General features: G+C 32.4%; 2 protein-coding genes across 2 annotated transcripts; one reads left to right on the top strand and one right to left on the bottom strand.

Moving 5' to 3' along the window:
- The first annotated feature begins 1,825 nt into the window (after positions 1 to 1,825).
- Positions 1,826 to 3,034, top strand: LOC132545045 (gastrin/cholecystokinin type B receptor-like). Its single transcript, XM_060208714.1, has one exon. It carries the CDS (start codon positions 1,826 to 1,828, stop codon positions 3,032 to 3,034), a length of 1,209 nt encoding a protein of 402 aa, XP_060064697.1.
- A 13,356-nt stretch (positions 3,035 to 16,390) lies between these two features.
- LOC132545012 (homeobox protein Hox-B4a-like) lies at positions 16,391 to 19,890 on the bottom strand. Its single transcript, XM_060208676.1, has 4 exons — positions 19,879 to 19,890; positions 18,037 to 18,394; positions 17,292 to 17,671; positions 16,391 to 16,753 (listed from the first exon to the last, which is right to left on the bottom strand). The coding sequence occupies exons 1-4, from the start codon at positions 19,888 to 19,890 to the stop codon at positions 16,391 to 16,393; spliced, it is 1,113 nt and encodes a 370-aa protein (XP_060064659.1).
- Positions 19,891 to 24,922: the final 5,032 nt, after the last annotated feature.

The following is a 24,922-nucleotide window of genomic DNA, read 5'->3' on the forward strand; positions in this document are numbered from 1 at the left end:
AAACCTCTACATGAGATATCACATGTGACCTCCACATTAGATACCACAAGAAACCTCCACATGAGATACCACAATTAACCTCCACAGGGAACCTCCACATTAGTTACCACAAGAAACCTCCACATTGGATACCACAAGAAACCTCCACATTAGATACCACAAGAAACCTCCACATGAGATACCACAAGTAACCTCCACAGGGAACCTCCACATTAGATACCACAAATGACCTCCACATTAGATACCACAATTAACCTCCACAGGGAACCTCCACATTAGTTACCACAAGAAACCTCCACATTGGATACCACAAGAAACCTCCACATTAGATACCACAAGAAACCTCCACATGAGATACCACAAGTAACCTCCACAGGGAACCTCCACATTAGATACCACAAATAACCTCCACATTAGATACCACAGTTAACCTCCACAGGTAACCTCCACATTAGATACCATATGTAACCTCCACATTAGATACCACAAGAAACCTCCACATTAGATACCACAAGTAACCTCCACATTAGATACCACAAGTAACCTCCACATTAGATACCACAAGTAACCTTTTGAATACTGAATATTGTAACAATAATAATTTGCTTTAAAACGTATATAATCGTCTGTCGAGTAGTTTGTAATCTCAACAATTTCTTTTTGAAGCAAACCTCCACGGCGCGTTGCGCCGTACCAATAAATACGTTACTGTTTCAATTGGTTTAACCGTATTTTGTATACACAATACACAGCTCATCATTTTAAAAAAAAATCAGGTCAAGTTAATGTTAGTGGGGATTATATCCAATATCCGTTCTGTCGTAAAAATGACAACATAACGGGAAACATTTATTTGTTGAGACGAGAGGAAAATTTATTTTCTATTTTTTTTTTTTTTTTTTTAGAAGGAGTGGGTGGGGGGGGTGAATAATGTTAATAATCTTTTTATTTTCTTTCTTTTTGCTTTGATGGTCATTCATCATTGATTGTCAAATGCTTACCTTGGTCCCAAGCTAGGTTCTCAATCTTAACACCATTGATTAATAAGGAATTACATAATGGATGAGTAGTAACACGGAAGCTCTCGGAGACGTACGACCCTTTATCAAACACTTAATGTGTTATTCAGGAACGGTGATACTCGATACTGTGTCATTATTCGCTATCATACTAATTAGCTAAGTGTGATATAACTCATAATACAGTATGTATCTTCTTCCTGACTTTTCAAATATACTTTTGTTGCAATTACACCGGCAAAAGCTGATAAAACTTAGAATTCAATATATTGGAAAATCCCAAAGAAAATGTGTTTGTTTATCGTTTCGATTAAATTGGCCTACAGCAAGCTAGAAACGTCGTCCACTGTCAATTAAAAACAAATATCATATCAGCTTCTTTTTCTATTTTAACTGATGTAATACAGTCCTTTCCAAACTGACTAAGCGTAAATAAATAGCCAGAGAAATTGAGAACCAACCTATGATTCCGGATGTGTTATACTAACACCTGAGTCCCGCTACACGATGCATGTGATTTTAATAAGTCGTAAGCCCATATACATGTATTAATGTATGTTGTAAACATAATACCTGTGATGAAAACCGGTTTATCATTTCACGGAGAAAATTGGATTTTTTTATGTTTACTTCAGCTGTGCTCGTGTCTATCTTTTCTTGGTAGAAAGCTATTACAGTGAACAACAGACAAGGAAGCAATGCATGAAACTGCGTTTTAACTTTGAAGTAGGAAGTCGATCACTTCTCAAATATTCCTCTGGTTTAGATAGTGTATCCTTAAGACTGCAGAGTGGAATTCTATAGAAATGGGGGATCGACTTGAGGACTGGAACGATGAACTGTCTCGTCATCTTATTCCCGATTCTGTTATTTTGATGATTTATTTGGTGGTAGGGATCCTTGGGAATTCTCTCGTCATATACATACACACAGTCAAACTCAGAACTAAATGGGAAGACCGATTCTTCATACCGGTGTTAGCCATTGTGGATTTGATATCGTGTGTCGTAAGTAGCTCTTTCAGCTTTTCTATAAACATGCTTCCGGTCAAATACAGTAACAACAGCGCGTGCAAAATCATGTTTTTTCTTAACATGACGTGCACGTTGATATCAGCGCTCATGCTTGCCGTCATAGCGCTTAACAGGTACAGAAAAATATGTAAACCTTTCGAAAAACAGATGAATATGTTTTGGAAGAAGATCGCCATTGCTTGTGTCGTTGGTATTGCCTTGGTCATCTCTTGGCCTTGTTTCCTGTTCTACGGCTCGAAAGAGGTGTTCGAAGGTCAGATACAAGGGTACCGCTGTACTAGTGTCCGAGGTCCGTGGTCAACTATTCAGCCTCTCGTGTTCAAGGCTGCTGTAATGCTTTTAACTTTTACCATTCTTGTGTCGCTGGTGGTATTTTATTCATTGATAGGAAAAGTTGTGTTCTGTCATATGCTCAGATGCAAAAAGAAGAGCTCCAATTTCGGTCCCACAGAGGACGATTTTGAAACTCCGAACCCTATTTCTGGAGATTCATCCGATATTACGGACGTACCAGACACAAACACTGCGTCAGTTAACGACAACAAAATTCCATTAGATCCTGATGTCTTATCACCAATTGATAACAACACCAAATCACCACCTACTATGATAATTGATTCTGAGCAAAAGTCGTCAAACATTGGAGCAAGCAATGAAAGGTCGATTTTACCTGAAAAAGACCTTAAAATGCCTTCAAGAGAAGCTGGATTAACTAAGATCCGCGGGATACGGTTAGCCTTGATTTTCATGCTCATAACGGTCGTGTTTATTGTTTGCTATGTACCAAAAGTTGGAATGATGATTTACGAATCCCAGCATGAGAACTTCTGGATCGAACTTTCTCCCTCGGAACTGTCGGGCTTCAGGTTTATATACACTGCATTTATCATCAACAACATCGTTAATCCTATCATTTACGGCTTCCTCGACCGACAATTCCGTAAGGAGGTTATCAGTTTGTGTCGGTGTGTCAAGAAATAGGTGTATTCTTTGATTCTGACACGACGAAAACTTTCCGTGGATGTATTCCGATGGATCCTACTCGACCACGACTATCAGTGTAACGCTATACTGAAAATCGACTTTGCGACGTCGAGCTAAAAAGAATTGACTCTCACATAAAGTGTTATATGACATTCCTAAGTCTGATTATGCGAGAGAACTGGCGCTACTGCTTATTACTGATGTGTGTTCACACATGAACTGTGTTGCGTATTCACATTCATAAATATTGTATAATATTTAACCTGTACGAACAAAACAAGTGTTTTAAGTAGATATCGCTTCATGTGTTTGTTTTTTTCCCTTTTTTTTATTTCGAATAAATAGCACATAAATGGAAACTTCAAAAAAATCTCTGCTAAGAAATATAAGCGTCCCTTCTTCGAACAGCAGAAATCTAGGTCATAGACATCGACACGGTAATACACCTCGTCATCAAATCACTTCAAGGACACAGAAGCGCGATATAATGTAAACAAACAACACGGAAGTCACATTTTATTGTGATCTGAATGAGAGGTTTACTAACAGACTTGCTTATTTCGTAAACAACGTCTGTTGCAAAAATGACATCGAGAGAGACTTTGTAAGGGTAGTAGTTGTTTCCAGTCTGTATAAGTCTTAAGTCTCCGTGTTACGGTAACGTAACATACATCCTTAAGTCTCCGTTTTACAGTAACATAGTATACATCCTTAAGTCTCCGTGTTACAGTAACGTAGCATACACCCTTAAGTCTCCGTGTTACAGTAACAAGCATACATCCTTAAGTCCTCGTGTTACAGTAACAAGCATACATCCTTAAGTTTCCGTGTTACAGTAACAAGCATACATCCTCAAGTCTCCGTCTTACAATTACATAACATACATCCTTAAGTCTCCGTGTTACAGTAACAAGCATACATCCTTAAGTCCTCGTGTTACAGTAACGTAACATACACCCTTAAGTCTCCGTGTTACAGTAACAAGCATACATCCTTAAGTTTCCGTGTTACAGTAACAAACATACATCCTTAAGTCTCCGTGTTACAGTTACATAACATACATCCTTAAGTCTCCGTGTTACAGTAACAAGCATACATACTTAAGTCCTCGTGTTACAGTAACAAGCATACATCCTTAAGTCCTCGTGTTACAGTAACTAACATACACCCTTAAGTCTCCGTGTTACAGTAACAAGCATACATACTTAAGTCCTCGTGTTACAGTAACAAGCATACATCCTTAAGTCCTCGTGTTACAGTAACAAGTATACATCCTTAAGTCTCCGTGTTACAGTTACATAGCATACATCCCTAAGTATCGGTGTTACAGTAACATAGCATACATCCTTAAGTCCTCGTGTTACAGTAACAAGCATACATCCTCAAGTCTCCGTGTTACAGTTACGTAGCATACATCCTTAAGTCTCCGTGTTACAGTAACAAGCATACATCCTTCAATTATCATCTTACAGTAGCACTTTTCATCAAACAAATGTGCTGATTATTTTTCATAGAATATTTCTCACCTATGTTTGCTGCGTTCGATTGAGGGAGACGTTGAAATGACGTTATAATATGCATTTTACGTACATTTTGTATTGTTGTTTACTTTACGTTAAGGATGAACTTCTCTGAGAAGTAAAAAAAAGACAGTAATTAACATTTTTCTGATGATTTTTTTTTGTTTTTGTTTTTGTTTTTTTTTTTTTTTGAAAGGTTTGATTTTTCAATACAAATAAGGTTATGGTACTAGATATTAAGATAAAAAATATTTGAACATGCTCAATTTTCATTTCATTTGATGACAGAATTAATCTGCATATCAACCAAAAAAACGAGAAAGAAATTTCCATAATGACACAAATCTGTTATTTGGCTATCTTCCAGTTATCAAACTTTTTGAAGACTTTTTGAAAGAGAAATTTTCCAGAATAAGTTTCATGCTTTAAAGAAAGGGCTCTCTTTGCGTTATTTTCAGCCGAAATAGTCAATTTTTCTAAGATCGAGAAACCAGCTGAAATATTTATTTTCGTGTTCTAAAAATCGGGGAAAGTGGTCACCAAGTCGGAATTTACGAATTTGAATTCTGTGGTTTGTGGTGATAATTTATACAAAACTTTTGTTGAAATCTTCCCAGGATTTCTAGATTTATACTCAAGATAAGTACCTTAGCAACCAGAAAACGCTGAAATTATTGACGCTGATAACCGAATCTCGCCATCAACTTAAAACTGTACGCTGTCAAGTAATGTAGTCCATGAGCGAAATTTCTTTAAAACGTCACATAAATCGCCTTTTTTCAACTTAATCGGACCACTCTAGATGACATGAAATATAAAAAGACAAAGTCCAAGATGTTATGTTGGAATTAATTCAATATTTATCTATTTCAGTCTCTTATGTCGTTTAGCGTATAATAGTTAACGAGATCTGCCACTCGGACCTCGCAATAACATCATTCGAGGCAAGATTCCGGATGTTATGGGAAGAAATTGTTTGCGCATGTGTAGATATTGTGATTGGTTGATGTCTCAGCATTAGCGCTATCAGTTTGTTGTGATTGATGTGTGTGGAGACGGCTGGGTTCATAATTTTTTGCATGGATCTTAACGTAGGGAATTTCTTTAACTTAAAATTGGCCGTAAGGAAGCTAGCTTAACTCTTATTGTTTCCTGAACTTAAATAATGCTTTTCTATGGGAGTTAAGGTTTCCTTAAGTTAAGGAAGATTCATAAACCTGAAACCCGATGTTTGAAACAATTTCTTATTCTACTGTTTGGTAGAAACAACCGACTCCTGTAAACACAGAGTAGCTGCTCACATTGCAAAATAAATTATTAGATACTATATCCCGTGAGTCTAGATTGGCTGATTTATGAAGATTTGTTTATCTTCTTAGCATATAGGAGACCAGAACATCCACTTATACAATCATATAATTTACTTCCTGACAATACTTAAAAAAGTGTGTGTACATGAAGACATATTTCATCATAAATGTGTGTTGAAATGACAGTAATTAGAGCTGTACATAATGTATGTACATTAATTTATCTTTAGGGATTCTATCTTTTTTAATATCATCGAATTTCATTTTTGTCCTAGCTGGCACAGAGTACCCTGCCACGTCTATTGCACTTTTTGAGCTTGTGACTTTTTTCTTTCTTTTTTTTTCTTTCTTTTTCCATGTAACATATTGTCATCTTGTGTTGAAACCTTTCATAAAGATTTCATAAAGATAATATCTTATTTCGTGGAATTATTTTATAAAGATATTTTCGCTTATTCTATATAAAAAACCGGTCTACTCTTAAACCACGTAGCAATATCATTTCATTTATTTTCATTTTTATCAAAATTATGACATAATTTGATTCGGAACATTGTGAATTGTGTTAAGTCTTTACAAATTCAATATGTGCTCACTCTTTGAAGGTTTATACATAATTGTAATATAGATTACTTTGTATGATAATTCAATTTTATCAAATAGTATCTTTGCACGATAACGTATCTACGGAAGCGTATTAGTGCAACTTTTTTTAAAAAAAAATCTATTTTTATGTTTCACACGCACTACTCTGTAAAATTTACACTTTTATCTGTAATCTTTTTTACTTTAATCTGTATTTATTTTACTTTAATCTGTATTTATTTTACTTTAATCTGTATTTATTTTACTTTAATCTGTATTTTTTTTACTTTAATCTGTAAAATGTATCTGCTGCAAATTTTTATAAATTAATTTGTGTTGAGTGGAAAATTTGCAGAAAAAAAGTGTAAAGTTCATAGAGAAAAGTATCAAATTTACAGAGAAAAGTGTCAAATTTACAGAGAAAAGTGTAAAAATTACAGAGAAAAGTGTAAAAATTACAGAGAAAAGTGTAAAATTTACAGAGAAAAGTATCAAATTTACAGAGAAAAGTGAAAAATTTACAGAGAAAAGTCAAAACAGAGAAAAGTGTCAAATTTACAGAGAAAAGTGTCAAATTTACAGAGAAAAGTGTAAAAATTTACAGAGAAAAGTATCAAATTTACAGAGAAAAGTGTAAAATTTACAGAGAAAAGTGTCAAATTTACAGAGAAAAGTGAAAAATTTACAGAGAAAAGTGTAAAATTTACAGAGAAAAGTGTAAAAATTACAGAGAAAAGTGTAAAATTTACAGAGAAAAGTGTCAAATTTACAGAGAAATGTGTAAAATTTACAGAGAAAAGTGTAAAAATTACAGAGAAAAGTGTAAAATTTACAAATTTACAGAGAAAAGTGTCAAATTTACAGAGAAAAGTGAAAAATTTACAGAGAAAAGTGTCAAATTTACAGAAAAGTAAAAAGTGTCAAATTTACAGAGAAAAGTGAAAAATTTACAGAGAAAAAAATTTACAGAGAAAAGTATCAAATTTACAGAGAAAAGTGTAAAAATTACAGAGAAAAGTAAAATTTACAGAGAAAAGTGTAAAAATTACAGAGAAAAGTGTAAAAATTACAGAGAAAAGTGTCAAATTTACAGAGAAAAGTGTACAGAGAAAAGTGTCAAATTTACAGAGAAAATTTACAGTCAAATTTACAGAGAAAAGTGTAAAAATTTACAGAGAAAAGTTTACAGAGAAAAGTGTAAAATTTACAGAGAAAAGTGTAAAAATTTACAGAGAAAAGTGTAAAAATTTACAGAGAAAAGTATCAAATTTACAGATAAAATTATAAAATTTACATAGAAAAGTTTAAAAATTACAGAGAAAAGTGTCAAATTTACAGAGAAAAGTGTAAAAATTTACAGAGAAAAGTGTCAAATTTACAGAGAAAAAGAGAAAAGTGTAAAAATTACAGAGAAAAGTGAAAAATTTACAGAGAAAAGTGTAAAATTTACAGAGAAAAGTGAAAAATGTACAGAGAAAAGTGTAAAAATTACAGAGAAAAGTGTAAAAATTACAGAGAAAAGTGTAAAAATTACAGAGAAAAGTGTAAAAATTACAGAGAAAAGTGAAAAGTGTAAAATTTACAGAGAAAAGTGTAAAAATTACAGAGAAAAGTGTAAAAATTTACAGAGAAAAGTGTACAGAGAAAAGTGTAAAATTTACAGAGAAAAGTGTCAAATTTACAGAGAAAAGTGTAAAAATTTACAAAGAAAAGTATCAAATTTACAGAGAAAAGTGTAAAAATTACAGAGAAAAGTGTCAAATTTACAGAGAAAAGTGTAAAAATTACAGAGAAAAGTGTCAAATTTACAGAGAAAAGTGTCAAATTTACAGAGAAAAGTGAAAAATTTACAGAGAAAAAAAATTACAGAGAAAAGAGAAAAGTGTAAAATTTACAGAGAAAAAAAATTTAAAATTTACAGAGAAAAGTGTAAAAAATTACAGAGAAAAGTGTCAAATTTACAGAGAAAAGTGTAAAAATTACAGAGAAAAGTATCAAATTTACAGAGAAAAGTATCAAATTTACAGAGAAAAGTGTAAAAATTACAGAGAAAAGTGTCAAATTTACAGAGAAAAGTGTCAAATTTACAGAGAAAAGTGTAAAATTTACAGAGAAAAGTGTCAAATTTACAGAGAAAAGTGTAAAAATTACAGAGAAAAGTGTAAAAATTACAGAGAAAATTTACAGAGAAAAGTGTATCAAATTTACAGTATCAAATTTACAGAAAAGTGTAAAAATTACAGAGAAAAGTGTCAAATTTACAGAGAAAAGTGTAAAAATTTACAGAGAAAAGTGTCAAATTTACAGAGAAAAGTGTAAAAATTACAGAGAAAAGTGTAAAAATTACAGAGAAAAGTGTAAAAATTACAGAGAAAAGTGTCAAATTTACAGAGAAAAGTGTAAAAATTACAGAGAAAAGTGTCAAATTTACAGAGAAAAGTGTAAAAATTTACAGAGAAAAGTATCAAATTTACAGAGAAAAGTGTAAAAATTTACAGAGAAAAAAAAATTTACAGAGAAAAGTGTAAAATTTACAGAGAAAAGTGTCAAATTTACAGAGAAAAACAGAGAAAAGTGTCAAATTTACAGAGAAAAGTGTAAAAAAAAGTGTACAGAGAAAAAAAATTTACAGAAAAGAAAAGTGTAAAATTTACAGAGAAAAGTGTCAAATTTACAGAGAAAAGTGTAAAAATTTACAGAGAAAAGTGTAAAAATTACAGAGAAAAGTGTAAAATTTACAGAGAAAAGTGTAAAAATTTCAGAGAAAAGTGTCAAATTTACAGAGAAAAGTGTAAAAATTACAGAGAAAAGTGTAAAAATTTTCAAATTTACAGAGAAAAGTGAAAAATTTACAGAGAAAAATTTACAGAGAAAAGTGTAAAAATTTACAGAGAAAAGTGTTTACAGAGAAAAGTGTAAAAATTTACAGAGAAAAAAATTTACAGAGAAAAGTGTAAAAATTTACAGAGAAAAGTGTAAAATTTACAGAGAAAAGTGTCAAATGTACAGAGAAAAGTGTCAAATTTACAGAGAAAAGTGTCAAATTTACAGAGAAAAGTAAAATTTACAGAGAAAAGTGTAAAAATTTACAGAGAAAAAAAATTTACAGAGAAAAGTCAAATTTGTAAAATTTACAGAGAAAAGTGTCAAATTTACAAATTTACAGAGAAAAGTGTAAAATTTACAGAGAAAAGTGTAAAATTTACAGAGAAAAGTGTAAAAATTACAGAGAAAAGTGTCAAATTTACAGAGAAAAGTGTAAAAATTTACAGAGAAAAGTGTCAAATTTACAGAAAAGAGAAAAGTCAAATTTACAGAGAAAAGTGTAAAAATTTACAGAAAAGAAAAGAAAAGTGTAAAAATTACAGAGAAAAGTACAGAGAAAAGTGTAAAAATTACAGAGAAAAGTATCAAATTTACAGAGAAAAGTGTAAAAATTTACAGAGAAAAGTGTAAAATTTACAGAGAAAAGTGTCACATTTACAGAGAAAAGTGTAAAATTTACAGAAAAGTGTAAAATTTACAGAGAAAAGTGTCAAATTTACAGAGAAAAGTGTAAAAATTACAGAGAAAAGTGTCAAATTTACAGAGAAAAGTGTAAAATTTACAGAGAAAAGTGAAAAATTTACAGAGAAAAGTGTAAAATTTACAGAGAAAAGTGTAAAATTTACAGAGAAAAGTGTCAAATTTACAGAGAAAAGTGTAAAAATTACAGAGAAAAAAATTTACAGAGAAAAGTGTCAAATTTACAGAGAAAAGTGTAAAAATTTACAGAGAAAAGTGTCAGAGAAAAGTGTAGAAAAATTTACAGAGAAAAGTACAGAGAAAAGTGTAAAAATTACAGAGAGAAGTGTCAAATTTACAGAGAAAAGTGTAAAATTTACAGAGAAAAGTGTCAAATTTACAGAGAAAAGTGTCAAATTTACAGAGAAAAGTGTAAAATTTACAGAGAAAAGTAAAATTTACAGAGAAAAGTGTAAAAATTACAGAGAAAAGTAAAATTTACAGAGAAAAGTTTACAGAGAAAAGTGTCAAATTTACAGAGAAAAGTGTCAAATTTACAGAGAAAAGTGTACAGAGAAAATGTCAAATTTACAGAGAAAAGTGTAAAATTTACAGAGAAAAGTGTAAAAATTACAGAGAAAAGTGTCAAATTTACAGAGAAAAGTGTAAAAATTACAGAGAAAAGTGTCAAATTTACAGAGAAAAGTGTGTCAAATTTACAGAAAAGAAAAGAAAAGTGTAAAATTTACAGAGAAAAGTGTAAAAATTCAAATAAAATTTACAGAGAAAAGTGTCAAATTTACAGAGAAAAGTGTCAAAATTACAGAGAACAGTGTAAAATTTACAGAGAAAAGTGTCAAATTTACAGAGTAAAAAGTGTCAAATTTACAGAGAAAAGTGTAAAATTTACAGAAAAGAAAAGTTACAGAGAAAAAAAATTTACAGAGAAAAGTGTACAGAGAAAATTTACAGAGAAAAGTGAAAAAATTACAGAGAAAAGTGTCAAATTTACAGAGAAAAGTGTCAAATGTACAGAGAAAAGTGTCAAATTTACAGAGAAAAGTGTCAAATGTACAGAGAAAAGTGTCAAATTTACAGAGAAAAGTGTCAAATTTACAGAGAAAAGTGTAAAATTTACAGAGAAAAGTGTAAAAATTACAGAGAAAAGTGTAAAATTTACAGAGAAAAGTCAGAGAAAAGTGTCAAATTTACAGTGAAAAGTGTAAAAATTACAGAGAAAAGTGTCAAATTTACAGAGAAAAGTGTAAAATTTACAGAGAAAAGTGTAAAATTTACAGAGAAAAGTGTAAAATTTACAGAGAAAAGTGTCAAATTTACAGAGAAAAGTATCAAATTTACAGAGAAAAGTGTCAAATTTACAGAGAAAAGTGTCAAATTTACAGAGAAAAGTGTAAAATTTACAGAGAAAAGTGTAAAATTTACAGAGAAAAGTGTAAAATTTACAGAGAAAAGTGTCAAATTTACAGAGAAAAGTGTAAAAATTACAGAGAAAAGTGTCAAATTTACAGAGAAAAGTAAAATTTACAGAGAAAAGTGTAAAAATTACAGAGAAAAGTGTAAAAATTACAGAGAAAAGTGTCAAATTTACAGAGAAAAGTAAAAATGTGTGTAAACCATTAAATTTAAGAAAAGGTCAAATTTACAGAGAACAGTTGCACTAATACGCAAATTTACAGAGAAAAGTGTACGAAAAGTGTAAACAGAGAAAATGTAAAATTTAAGAAAAGTGTCAAATTTACAGAAAAGCACAGAGAAAAGTCGTTTAAACAATGTGACAAGAAATCGGCACAAATTTAGGATCGTTGTACTTAACTTTCACGTCACATAAGTTGTATATTTGTAGACTGTCTTTGTTAGACTGTTCGTGTATAAGTACCAATATTATGGTGGTTTGTTTACCAGATATAACCTCAAAGAGATTCCAGACGAACACAAGTTTGTTTTGGCTCCAATAAATCTCTAAAGTGAGTCAGTCAGTCAATTTCCTGAATAACTTACTGGCTTGTAATAATATATTTTTATTATAACTTGATTTTGGATAACACACTGATTTGCAATAATATATAATTGGAATAACTTACTCGTTTGTGATATTCTATATTTGGAATAACTTACTCGCTTGTGATATTCTATACTTGGAATAACTTACTGGTTTGTAATATTCTATATTTGGAATAACTTACTCGTTTGTAATAATCTATATTTGGAATAACTGGTTTGTAATATCTATATTTGGAATAACTTACTCGTTTGTAATAATCTATATTTGGAATAACTTACTCGTTTGTAATAATCTATATTTGGAATAACTTACTCGTTTGTAATAATCCATATTTGGAATAACTTACTGGTTTGTAATATTCTATATTTGGAATAACTTACTGGTTTGTAATATTCTATATTTGGAATAACTTACTCGTTTGTAATAATCTATAATTGGAATAACTTACTCGTTTGTGATATTCTATACTTGGAATAACTTACTGGTTTGTAATATTCTATATTTGGAATAACTTACTCGTTTGTAATAATCTATATTTGGAATAACTTACTGGTTTGTAATAATCTATATTTGGAATAACTTACTCGTTTGTAATAATCTATATTTGGAATAACTTACTCGTTTGTAATAATCTATATTTGGAATAACTTACTCGTTTGTAATAATCTATATTTGGAATAACTTACTGGTTTGTAATATTCTATATTTGGAATAACTTACTGGTTTGTAATAATCTATATTTGGAATAACTTACTCGTTTGCAATAATCTATATTTGGAATAACTTACTGGTTTGTAATAATCTATATTTGGAATAACTTACTCGTTTGTGATATTCTATATTTGGAATAACTTACTGGTTTGTAATAATCTATATTTGGAATAACTTACTCGTTTGTAATAATCTATATTTGGAATAACTTACTGGTTTGTAATATTCTATATTTGGAATAACTTACTCGTTTGTGATATTCTATATTTGGAATAACTTACTGGTTTGTAATAATCTATATTTGGAATAACTTACTCGTTTGTAATATTCTATATTTGGAATAACTTACTGGTTTGTAATAATCTATATTTGGAATAACTTACTGGTTTGTAATATTCTATATTTGGAATAACTTACTCGTTTGTGATATTCTATATTTGGAATAACTTACTGGTTTGTAATAATCTATATTTGGAATAACTTACTCGTTTGTAATATTCTATATTTGGAATAACTTACTGGTTTGTAATAATCTATATTTGGAATAACTTACTGGTTTGTAATAATCTATATTTGGAATAACTTACTGGTTTGTAATATTTCTATATTTGGAATAACTTACTTCGTTTGTAATATTCTATATTTGGAATAACTTACTGGTTTGTAATATTCTATATTTGGAATAACTTACTCGTTTGTAATATTCTATATTTGGAATAACTTACTCGTTTGTGATATTCTATATTTGGAATAACTTACTGGTTTGTAATAATCTATATTTGGAATAACTTACTCGTTTGTGATATTCTATATTTGGAATAACTTACTGGTTTGTAATATTCTATATTTGGAATAACTTACTGGTTTGTAATATTCTATATTTGGAATAACTTACTGGTTTGTAATAATCTATATTTGGAATAACTTACTCGTTTGTAATAATAATTTGGAATAACTTAGTTTGTAAAAATCAATATTTGGAATAACTTACTGGTTTGTAATATTCTATATTTGGAATAACTTACTGGTTTGTAATATTCTATATTTGGAATAACTTACTGGTTTGTAATATTCTATATTTGGAATAACTTACTGGTTTGTAATAATCTATATTTGGAATAACTTACTGGTTTGTAATAATCTATATTTGGAATAACTTACTGGTTTGTGATATTCTATATTTGGAATAACTTACTCGTTTGTAATAATCTATATTTGGAATAACTTACTGGTTTGTGATATTCTATATTTGAAAAAACTTACTCGTTTGTAATAATCTATATTTGGAATAACTTACTCGTTTGTGATATTCTATATTTGGAATAACTTACTGGTTTGTAATAATCTATATTTGGAATAACTAACTCGTTTGTGATATTCTATATTTGGAATAACTTACTCGTTTGCAATAATCTATATTTGGAATAACTTACTGGTTTCTAATAATCTATGGTTGGCATAACTTTCTCGTTTGTATACCTATGTCTACAATGTATTCTCTAATGATTGAACTTTCAGTAACTATAATGCATTGGTGCGTCTACTTTCTTTGTTACAATAAAGACGTACATGCTACATTTAATAACAGTGTTTTCGTTTCCTCTAACTGCAGGCTGGTTAGTTAGAGTACACTACTTTTTATTTTTTCCTATTTTGAAGGACAGCGGCTTTATGTAATTTTCACAAACCTATTTACAGTTTAATTTAAATGGCAACATCTGCCATTTAAACGGCTTTATGTCGTTAGAATTTATATCACTTCCTGGTTCACTGTTCAGCAATAACGGTGTTTATATTCAGGACACGTGACACTTTTCATATGTTAGTTTATTAAAGGCTGTATTCCAGAGAGGTTTTGACAAATTCCAGAGTGAATTAATGTGTATTATATGAAACATTACATTCCATGTACCATAAATAGTAATGTAAGGAAAAATTCAATGATGACGTCATTTGGACACAATGCCTAACAATCGTACAAATTTAAAGATTTATACATTTTAAATAGCTATTGCAAATGTTTATCAAAATAAGAGGAAAAAATCAATCTCAAGTGTGTTTACATCCTGCAACAATAAATAAATGAAGTTTTAATCACATGTACGCAATTATGTGAGTGATTAAATCACAGAGGTATGACAGTCGCGGACACGTCATTGCATAATCATTTATAATATAGAGTTTCACATTCGCTACTTCGGCTGTTCGGCCTTGGAGTGGGCGAGCATTTATCTCGTTATAAGGTAAAAATTGAGGTAATGACGTCACAGTGTAATCAGATACAATGTACCTCGAGATAACGAAGTCGGTAACAAAGCCGATATGGACCCATGCTTCTATGTTAGGTAGGTATAGGAAAATGCATTAGGCTATTCTAATTCATTTTGGAAAAAAAATACATAAAATTAAAATTTATCTACTTCTGTTATCTTCTGAACCCGGTAGTAGGTTCTATGTGGAAGGATAAAAAGAAAGTTTACATATTTACATCATAATACAGTCACCATATCATACTACCCAGCTTTTATTTATCTCGATGTTATGATATACATTGTCCGACTTGTCTTTATCTCGATGTAATGATATATATTGTCCGGTCTGTCTTTATCTCGATGTTATGATATATATTGTCCGGTCTGTCTTTATCTCGATGTTATGATATATATTGTCCGGTCTGTCTTTATCTCGATGTTATGATATATATTGTCCGGTTTGTCTTTATCTCGATGGTATGATATATATTGTCCGGTTTGTCTCTATCTCGATGTTATGATATATATTGTCCGGTCTGTCTTTATCTCGATGTTATGATATATATTGTCCGGTCTGTCTTTATCTCGATGTCATGATATATGTTGTCCGACTTGTGTTATTTCGATATTATGATATCTTTGTTTTGTAATTATAACATATTAAACTTGTGATTACCAAATATTTTCTTGAAACTAGGTGATCTGTATTTTACTACCGAGTATCATAAATATGAAACCTGTATCATGTAGATTTTACCTGGTGAGATTTTTACCCGATAGTAGTTCTCTTATACATCCTCATATTGTAGAAGATACTCGTGTTTACTTACTATTTACTTACTTTGACTGTATAAGAAATATACATCTGTAAGTTATTGAATCGTCAAACGCCAACAATCATTCAGATCTCTCTGAGTTACTTCCCTTTCTATCTCTGTGTCGGTTCAGAATAGTATAGCGATAAGCTTAACAGCGGATGGAGTCCTCGAATCACATACAGCGTAATTTAGTAAACAGATATCACAGAGAAAAAATGTTGTTATCTTGTTTAAAATACATATTAACAACTGTCCATAGCAAATCATGACGTCACAAGTTGTATAAAAAAATATTGAAATTATAACACTTCAATTCAGATTTTTTAATCAATAACACAGTTTTATATACAAATTTAAACTGATTAAATACTTTATATATCAATATTTGAACTTCCTTTTACAAAATTGTTCACATCTTGATTGTGATCATGTGTCGTCCGTGGTCAACACAGAGCACACCCATATACATATGTACGGATTGTACGGTTTCCTTTTTACACATCGTTTTGCACTGGGTTCAAAGTTCAACAAACATAACAAAATATAACAATATTAACACGCGTCCGTTTTTACGCAACTTCCGTTCTGTCATCATCACACACACAATATAACAACAGGGAGTTATCTCCCCTATCCACAGAAGTAAGGCGGGTACATTCCGTAGGGAAACGAGTAAAAATATCCAGGCAGCTGTGGGCGTTGTTGGAAAGGCGGTGTCATCACTGAGGGCTGTTTCTGATTGGCTAGAGGTGAGCTTGGTGACGTAGGTGGACGGGGAAATGGCATCATAGGACCGGGCACGACTTGGGATGGCGAGGAGGGTGACCCAAGCATAGGACTTCCGGGCAGAAAACCGTAGGAGGCGACTGGTGACATGACTGGGGAAAGAGGCGACATGAAGGGGGATGGAAACGCCCTGTGGTCGTATGCCATCATGCGTTTGTCATCTTGCACCCTCTTGCGCCATCGAGCTCGTTTGTTCTGGAACCAAACCTGTAACAAGGAGAATAGCGATATATCAATATGTATCTCGGATATAGAGAGAACATGGATTGAGCTCAAACGTTTTTCTGTTCCGTTTAAAATTTCTGAATGGAACAGGAGCTAATTTGATGACCTTAATATACTTTGAGCATCAAAATATCGTGTCTTTCTCAACAAGAATGTTGTGATTTTTTAAGATTTGTTTTAGATAAAGCCCGAGGTCATGATATGGCATAAATAGGCGATATGATTCCATAACTTTTAATTTGCTATGAATGCAATATTAAGAAAGCGATGATTTTATTATTAGTATTTTACCGTGAACTGATGTATGAATTAGCATTATCTTAAAAAACAGTGCATTAAACAACTGGAAAGTGATAGGACCAGCATTATCTAATGTTATATTCCGCATAGCAGTACTAGAATCTAAATACAAAGTACACAAGACAACATGGACCAGATGATTTTGTTTGCGAGTACTGTTCGTTTCCATGCAATTTCAATGTCAATTTCATTTATCCGATTGGTTCCGTAAATTGTTTACCTTTATCTTAGTTTCAGCGATACCAAGGTCACGTGACATTTCTTCCATGCGTTCCGAGTCAGGGTAGGGATTTTCATGGAACACTTTCTCCAATGCCTGGACTTGACTAGGCGAATAGTTTGTCCTTTTCTTTATTTTAGAAGTTTGTGCAGATTCTGGTGTCACTGCAGTAGAGAGTTCCGGTGATGACGTTGTAAGACTTCCGGCGGAAGGAGATTGGTCCGATAGAGAACTCTGGGTAGACATGGACATATCCGTCTCCTTGCAAGAAATATCAGTAGAACGAGATGTTCCAAGGGAATCATTTTCCAGAGACGTTCCGAGTGAGTCACTTCCTAGAGACGTTCCGAGTGAGTCATTGACAACATCGATCAGTTCTTCTGTAAAATCGACATATGGAATGTACAAAAAATATTAATAGTTATTCTGCAAACGTTTGTAAAGTAAATGCATGAACAAAATATTTTTATTTCCTTTTTTCATGCATATTAATAATTTGCCTTGTACAGTGTGGTCACTGCTTTACTACTTAAAAAAAACATTCTAGGCCATTGCCACAGGGTTTGGCCAATAGATTTTTCTACGTACCCCTGTTTGCTGCGCTCTTTCATAAACCACATGTACGTGAACTTTTTACCCATAGAAATGGACGGAAAATACATGTTTCAATTAAACCGATGCAAATTTCGTGAACATTTTTCTGAATTAACCCGACTGCGAACTGACAACTGTATAACATACGAACCTTCCTCACAAGATCTATCCGAGGCCGCGTCAGAGGAAGCTGACTGTGGAGTTGTGGTCAGCAGTACAGGAGATGTAACCGGAAATGGAGCCATTCTCTCAGCCGGATAATAAGTATTGTCGGTGAGGCTCTGTTTTGTGACGTCATATGCGGAATCAGTGACGTAGTTGTTGTTGATTGACTCGTGTAGGATTTCCGTTCCAAAATGCGGATTAAAACTACTGTCACGTGACTCGAACGATTCCCTCCGGGTATAGAGCATGTTTTGGTGCTGGGTTACCTCCGGTAGACGATTATGACTGCGCTGTACGTCTTCCGGTTTAACCTGGCTATCAAGCTGCTGGTTCAGCTCGTTTAGCTGCCAACAGATCAAAATAGTTATTAATGTCCATATAATATTCATCACAAGTGTATGCATATGTATCGAAAGTGTTATTGGTGATAAAATGGGTTTCATTATTGTAACTTGCAGATAGAAGTTGGAAAATAAATGTCACTGTTTTTCTTTTCATTTTGGTAGATGAGGAATAAAATGTCGTGTGGTTACTTCATTTTTTTACGCAAAATTTTTTTTTTAAATCCTTTTTAAATTATCACATCGAATATGAGTATATCTAAGTTTAGCTGTATCTCAGCGAATAAAACTTAATCAAATAATTACGTTGAAATGGATTTCTGCATAGGTTCAACGTCCAAAGAAATAATCCTGAACTTTACAAACGTAAAAGTTCGTTCTTGGCTGAAAAATTGTTGAAGAAAGAGGGCGAAAAGTGAAAAAAATTTCACATACAGTTATACAATGATAAGAATATGGGAATTTCGTTAGTCTGTGTTTTTGTAAGACCGTCACTCTCGATATATCAAATACCACTAAATAACAGGAACAAGGATTGAATTTTCAAATTACTAAACCCATTTTGCCGACTTTACATGACAAATCTATATCTATTGTTGTGAATTAACTTGACACAAATTCAGAAAAAAAACTTGTTAATTTGTTTATAAAAAAAAAAAAAAAAAAAATCCGTAAAAATATAGTAATTGATGGAAAAAATCCATTAATTTTCCAACCATTTAGTTTCCTTATGTTAATTTTTTTTAATCAAGCAGTATCAAACCACATCTACATATATCGATGATCAATGATACTGTAACCAGATGAAAACCCGGCTGACATCTTCTGTCAACTTCTGGATTCTGTTTTGTATGTGTTCAGAATCATCAGAAACTGACTTTTTCAACGACATTATTTCACATTGTTACATTTAAATCAGATTTACAACATCATACATTCGTTTTGGTCACGGCACACTTCCGGTAACCAAGTAGTACATGGCGTAAAGTTGAGACTGGTCTGAAGTTTACAAGGGGAAGTAACTCTTGTAACACACAAAGCGGTACAAAATTAACTGAACTCCAAATGTTAAATACTTTTTTGTCGTCCATTTGTATAATTTTTTTACATGTTTGTTTGTTAATTCTCACGAAATAAATATCCCTGACACATACTTTATAGAACACATGTTGAGTTGAAGCTTTAAAGCGTGTACGACCAATATTTCTAAGGAAAATGTATTTATTTAATTTATTGCAATGTTGAGACACCAATTAAACCGTCTTAGTTGTGTCATCACTGCATACATACTGTTTGTATCTAGTCACGGCAGGTTATGCTCGATTTCACCTCCTCAGTCAATCACTTTTTAAGTTTAAGATCCAGAATTATTACACCATTCTAGGAATATATCATGCCGATTCTAAAAAGCAATATATATATTTGTGTATGTCATTATGTTATTTAAAGTGTTAAAATCTATACTCAATATGATTAGAACAACCCACCTTGACTTGCATGTTGAGATCTCAGGTATAGTGTACTGTGGATCACGGTGACGATTGGAGACGTTAGTGATCAAAGCTGAATAATAATCAGAAATTATAGTTGAATTCTTTTTTTATACCCAGAATAACAAATCCCTGGCACTACAGGTGAGTGATTTGATCGACCAATCAGCGGACAGAATTACGGCCATCGTCGCTGACATGTACTCATCTCCTTGTGAACTTACCTGTCCCGGTGTCTCGTAGTGCTCTAGCACGTTTCTGCAAGATACACGTAATTATTTGATTGGTAAGGTAAACAGATTTATGGAGTTAATCTAATTTACCAATTAATTATTGTCTAAACAGAATGATTAATCACTCTTGTTGTCACACCTAAATAGTGACCACCGGTCAGGCACGTGCGGCAAAATTTCGTGTGATGGATTTCACTCGAACTCATCAAAATCACTCACGGTTTCATAAATGGTATATGACACGAGTATTCAAATCAAAGTCAATATAACTAAACAATGATAATAAAAAATAGAAATTAAACAATTGTCTGTCAATTTTTTCTTGAATTTGAAAACTTGTGTGATGTGTTTCGGAGTTAAAATGTTTATTTTTTAAGGGAAATGTCATTTTTAATCGGTAAAAATGAATTTCTGTGGTCCATCTTTCCCCGAAAAGTCAATATTTAATTTTTTAAGTTTGAAACTTTAATAATATATTTGATATATGATGCAACCCGTTGAACATTACCAAATTATATAAACCAATTTTAATACAGGTCCCTTCCTCGGTGTATTTTAAAGATGGGTCCTATTGGAACACTTTAAAAACTGTACACGTGGAATTTTACTTTTCAACACCATATCAACCAGCTTAATACGGGAACATAGGAAACTTGTATTTACGTTTTAAAAGACTACATATCGAAGAAAGTAAAAATCTGTTTGCAATTTTTTGTGTTAAAAATCTTTCCCTATATCACATGGGGGTAGTTTTTTTCGATGTTATCTCCTGCTGTTATTTTCGTCCGTGTCTTCTGTCATTTTGGTTAATGAAGATACCAAATAGCATTGCTGCCCCCAATGTAATTTTTGTGGTACCTCTTACTTCATATACTATTTATCTATTCTTGGTTTCCGTAGTGACATCTGTTCTCATACGACCTGACTGTTCAATAGCATAAATTAATTTTTGAAAATCCCCAAAACATCTGAACGTCTTCTCTTTCACTCGAAATTTCTTTTCTATTCTAAAATTCTGTTCCATTTTTCAATTTAATAAAGACAAGTTGTAAACAATATGTGTAGTTCATATTAATATTTCTTAATTTTTCATTAATTTAATTTCTGTACAAAGTTTATCATGAGTCTGTTAATTTACAGTGTCGTTGATTTTAATCACAATCCGACCTGGGATCATCTAGATTAGGAGTCATTCTGAAGTTATCTCATTTCAAAATATTTTATTCTCAATACATATACATTACAATAATTGAATTTACAAAAGAAAGTACAGTATATATGTATTAACAAAAGGAATTAGACAACAGGCGTATAGCCTATATAAGTATTTTCCTACAAGTTACCGGAACTGTTTGTTTTATTTTAGAGTATAATATAAATTAAGGACGGAAGCTGAGAAGAATAATGAGCATAAATATGAAAATAAAAACACATTCTCACTCATTCTCATACATGTACTATAAATGAAATTCAGTTAGAACTTGCAATGATAATTTTACTTGAGATTTACAAATCGTTTAGTTTTTTTAAGATAGGAGCTAGTATTCTCAAGTATTCACACCGTCAGTCTACCAATGACACGATATAATAAAACTTGAAGATTCACAAACCCGAGAAGGTTATAGATAGTGGTAATGTGATGCCTGTAATTTACATGAAGGGGACATTGGAAGAAGTAATGTACCAGGATTGGTATGAACAAAAGTTATGATAATACTGAAAATAGTGTATTCTGTTTCTTCAATAAAAGACACATTTAAATTGAAGCTGTATCTTCATTGTTTTGTTTTTAAAATGGATTTGCTCCGCTCCCCCCCCCCTCCCCCCATACTCCCCACTATCGCAGTTTCATTTCATTTCAACGACCTATATAAATCTTCAACAGTGGTGGTTATAAATATCAAAAGTATGTATTTAATTCTACTGCTTCATTTACTGAAATGCTGCAAACCATGGATTCCTATCAATAAGTATGGCACGCATATCTCGTTCCCTGTAGACGTGACAGTTACAATCAGCAAACATCAATCCCACGATACAATAAATATTAAGAACATTTCAAATACCAGCTCTAGCTGATATTATCGTTTTATAGAAATTTTTACTAGGCTATTGTTCATAAAGGACTTTTTATCAAAATGAAATATATAGGATGATTACGATCTATGACAGAAAGCAATAAACCCACCCCTCACACCAGAGAACATGTAAGTTATGATAACTAGAATAAAAGAATTATAAATAAGGTGTAATGATATATAGTAATGTTATATATTCTGTCTTGTCCAGTAGAGAGATTTGAGAGTATACCAATCAAAGATTTTATTAAATTACAAAACCAAGATTCAGTGAACTGAGAACAGCTCACCCTTCCAGTATACTACACCTAATTTGTGGTTTATCCAAGCTTCCGATATATTGATTTACAGGGACAGATCGAAGAGATCGATCTCTATCTACTACACATACATATATATACGTATATTATTTTGAAATATATGTTTTTACCTTAACAGATCTACATAAACGATACTTTAAATTTTTGGACAGTTAACACTGATCACCAACATTACCAAGTGAGAGAAATAATCTAGTTTTAAGAATTTCGACAATGTTAGTTAAACTTTGAATACTTTTTGTAAATAAATATTTACATCCAAGTTATGGGATATTTACTGGTGACACTTTGGCTGTCAGAAATTAGATCATATAAAAAACTGTTCTAGGTTTTAATAGAACACAGAACATAAAGGTGTGTATTTTTTGACGTCAGTAACAAAACTGACCATTATTTTAGTCTCCAAGCTTGACATTCAGTTTTGTGAATACGAGAAACACACACTCCTCTGCTCTTTACCTCAGGGATTACCAAAACGAACATGCTTGTTTTTGTAGATGATCGTTTAGTCTGTTGATACTTGTGTGTTTATGAGTAGCTAATTATACATATTTCATTGCACGTGTATTATATTGCGCGTGAAACGACGAGCAACGCAATGGGAATAGCTCATAGGGAAACAAAATTGTTTTTCTTCGCTATGGAAGCGAACCGAAGCTGTTTCGTTCGAGTGTGAAATTGTTGGACTGATTAACCGTCCCTCGCTGTAAGGTCTAGAAATCTCCGTACCTAAACCCACAAACTATACTATAAGTCAGTCTCTCTCTCTCTCTCTCTCTCTCTCTCTCTCTCTCTCTCTCTCTCTCTCTCTCTCTCTCTCTCTCAACAATCTCTCTCTCCCCTCTCTCTCCCTCTCCCCATCTCTCTCTCTCTCAACCCCCCTCTCTCTCTCTCCACTTCCTCTCTCTCTCCCTATCTCTCTCTCTCTCCCTCTCCCTCTCTCTCTCTCTCTCTCTCTCTCTCTCTCTCTCTCTCTCTCTCTCTCTCTCTCTCTCTCTCTCTCTCTCTCTCTCTCTCTCTCTCTCTCTCTCTCATGTAAACAAAATCTGTCATCTTGTTAATACAAATTTGTAAAATCTCTATCGGACAAGGACTTCATACACGTTTGAATACTTGTGCCTAATCCTCTTGTATATATTGATACAAATAAAATATGTTTTAATGAAAGTGTCCGTATGTCCGTTCATATGGTCCCTTACTTGTGTGTTGTCCGTCTTGAGTAAGTCTATACATGTATATATTATGCCGGTAGTTCGTGATGTCCTGGTATTCTCACAACCTGGAGTAATCTTACGGTTATTTGTGTTGGTTAACCGGATGCATCCCTTAAAAAAAATAACATCATATGTTACAAATGTAAGGTCCGTTCATCTCTCATTTACACTTGTGTGCTAGTGAACGAACAACGCAAGACACACCCATGACAGCATTAGTCTTCGATGGAAAAGAAGCAGAGACTGGTGAGAAGTAAAGAGAACATAAACATGAGGGAAACAAAGGGAATTAGGATATCAAGAGACCGGAAGAAATTAAGGCTGTAATTTAAATAAGACACCTACTTGCCTGGTTTATAGCCCGTCAATTGTCAGTCATTATATGGCGAATATCCATCTAGTTGTTAGTGGCTCTGTAACCGAACATTGCGGAAGGCCCGTCGCATGTCATTAAGAGCTGCTTCTCGAGTTAGCCATATCCGGAGTCGGTTTCATGATTAGTTTTCACTTTCCAGGATTTTTTTTAGCTCTAAGTTATCTATTTCCGGTCTCCGGTCAACAATGATGTTTAAAAGATAAACACGGTAGTTCTGTAATCCATCTTTATTAACTATTACATAACATGAAATAGGACACACTGCCTAAAAGTTTATCAAGAAGACGCAAATGTTCAACTCCTTGATTCACGGTGTGATTTTTTTTAAATTTGTTAAATGTGTTTTTTTAGCATAAATGTTAAATAAGACATACACGAAAAACCGACGTGTACCGATATGTTAAAATCATGTACGCCATCATCATGTAATGGTCGGATGGCGCAGTGGTAACGTACTCGTCTTTCGCTTAAACGTCCGGGGTTCGATTCCCTGAACACTCATCGAAAGGTTGGTTCAGATTTTGCTGTTTCAGATCCATCTCGAGCACGAACAACCCATACAATATGGCGACAGACAAAACAGAACAAAACAAAAAGAGATGCGCTGTGAGTATTAAAAATGCAGTGGATTGTAAGATTTGGAAGGGGATTCAGAAGGAAAGCTGACTTAAGAAAAGGAGAGATTGGTTGGTAGCTGTAGCTCTTCTGTCCTTGATTATTGTCCCGCACAAGTTGATGCTGTTTTGTGTTTCCTAGCTTATCCTTTTGGACAACCTCTGTATATTCCCGAGTAAGATGTTAATCGCTTAGTATCCCTCAG

This window comes from Ylistrum balloti, unplaced genomic scaffold (genome assembly GCF_031769215.1).
Source record: "Ylistrum balloti isolate Yb309-2 unplaced genomic scaffold, AGI_CSIRO_Ybal_v1 Utg369820, whole genome shotgun sequence".
Classification (NCBI taxonomy): Eukaryota; Metazoa; Mollusca; class Bivalvia; order Pectinida; family Pectinidae; genus Ylistrum; species Ylistrum balloti.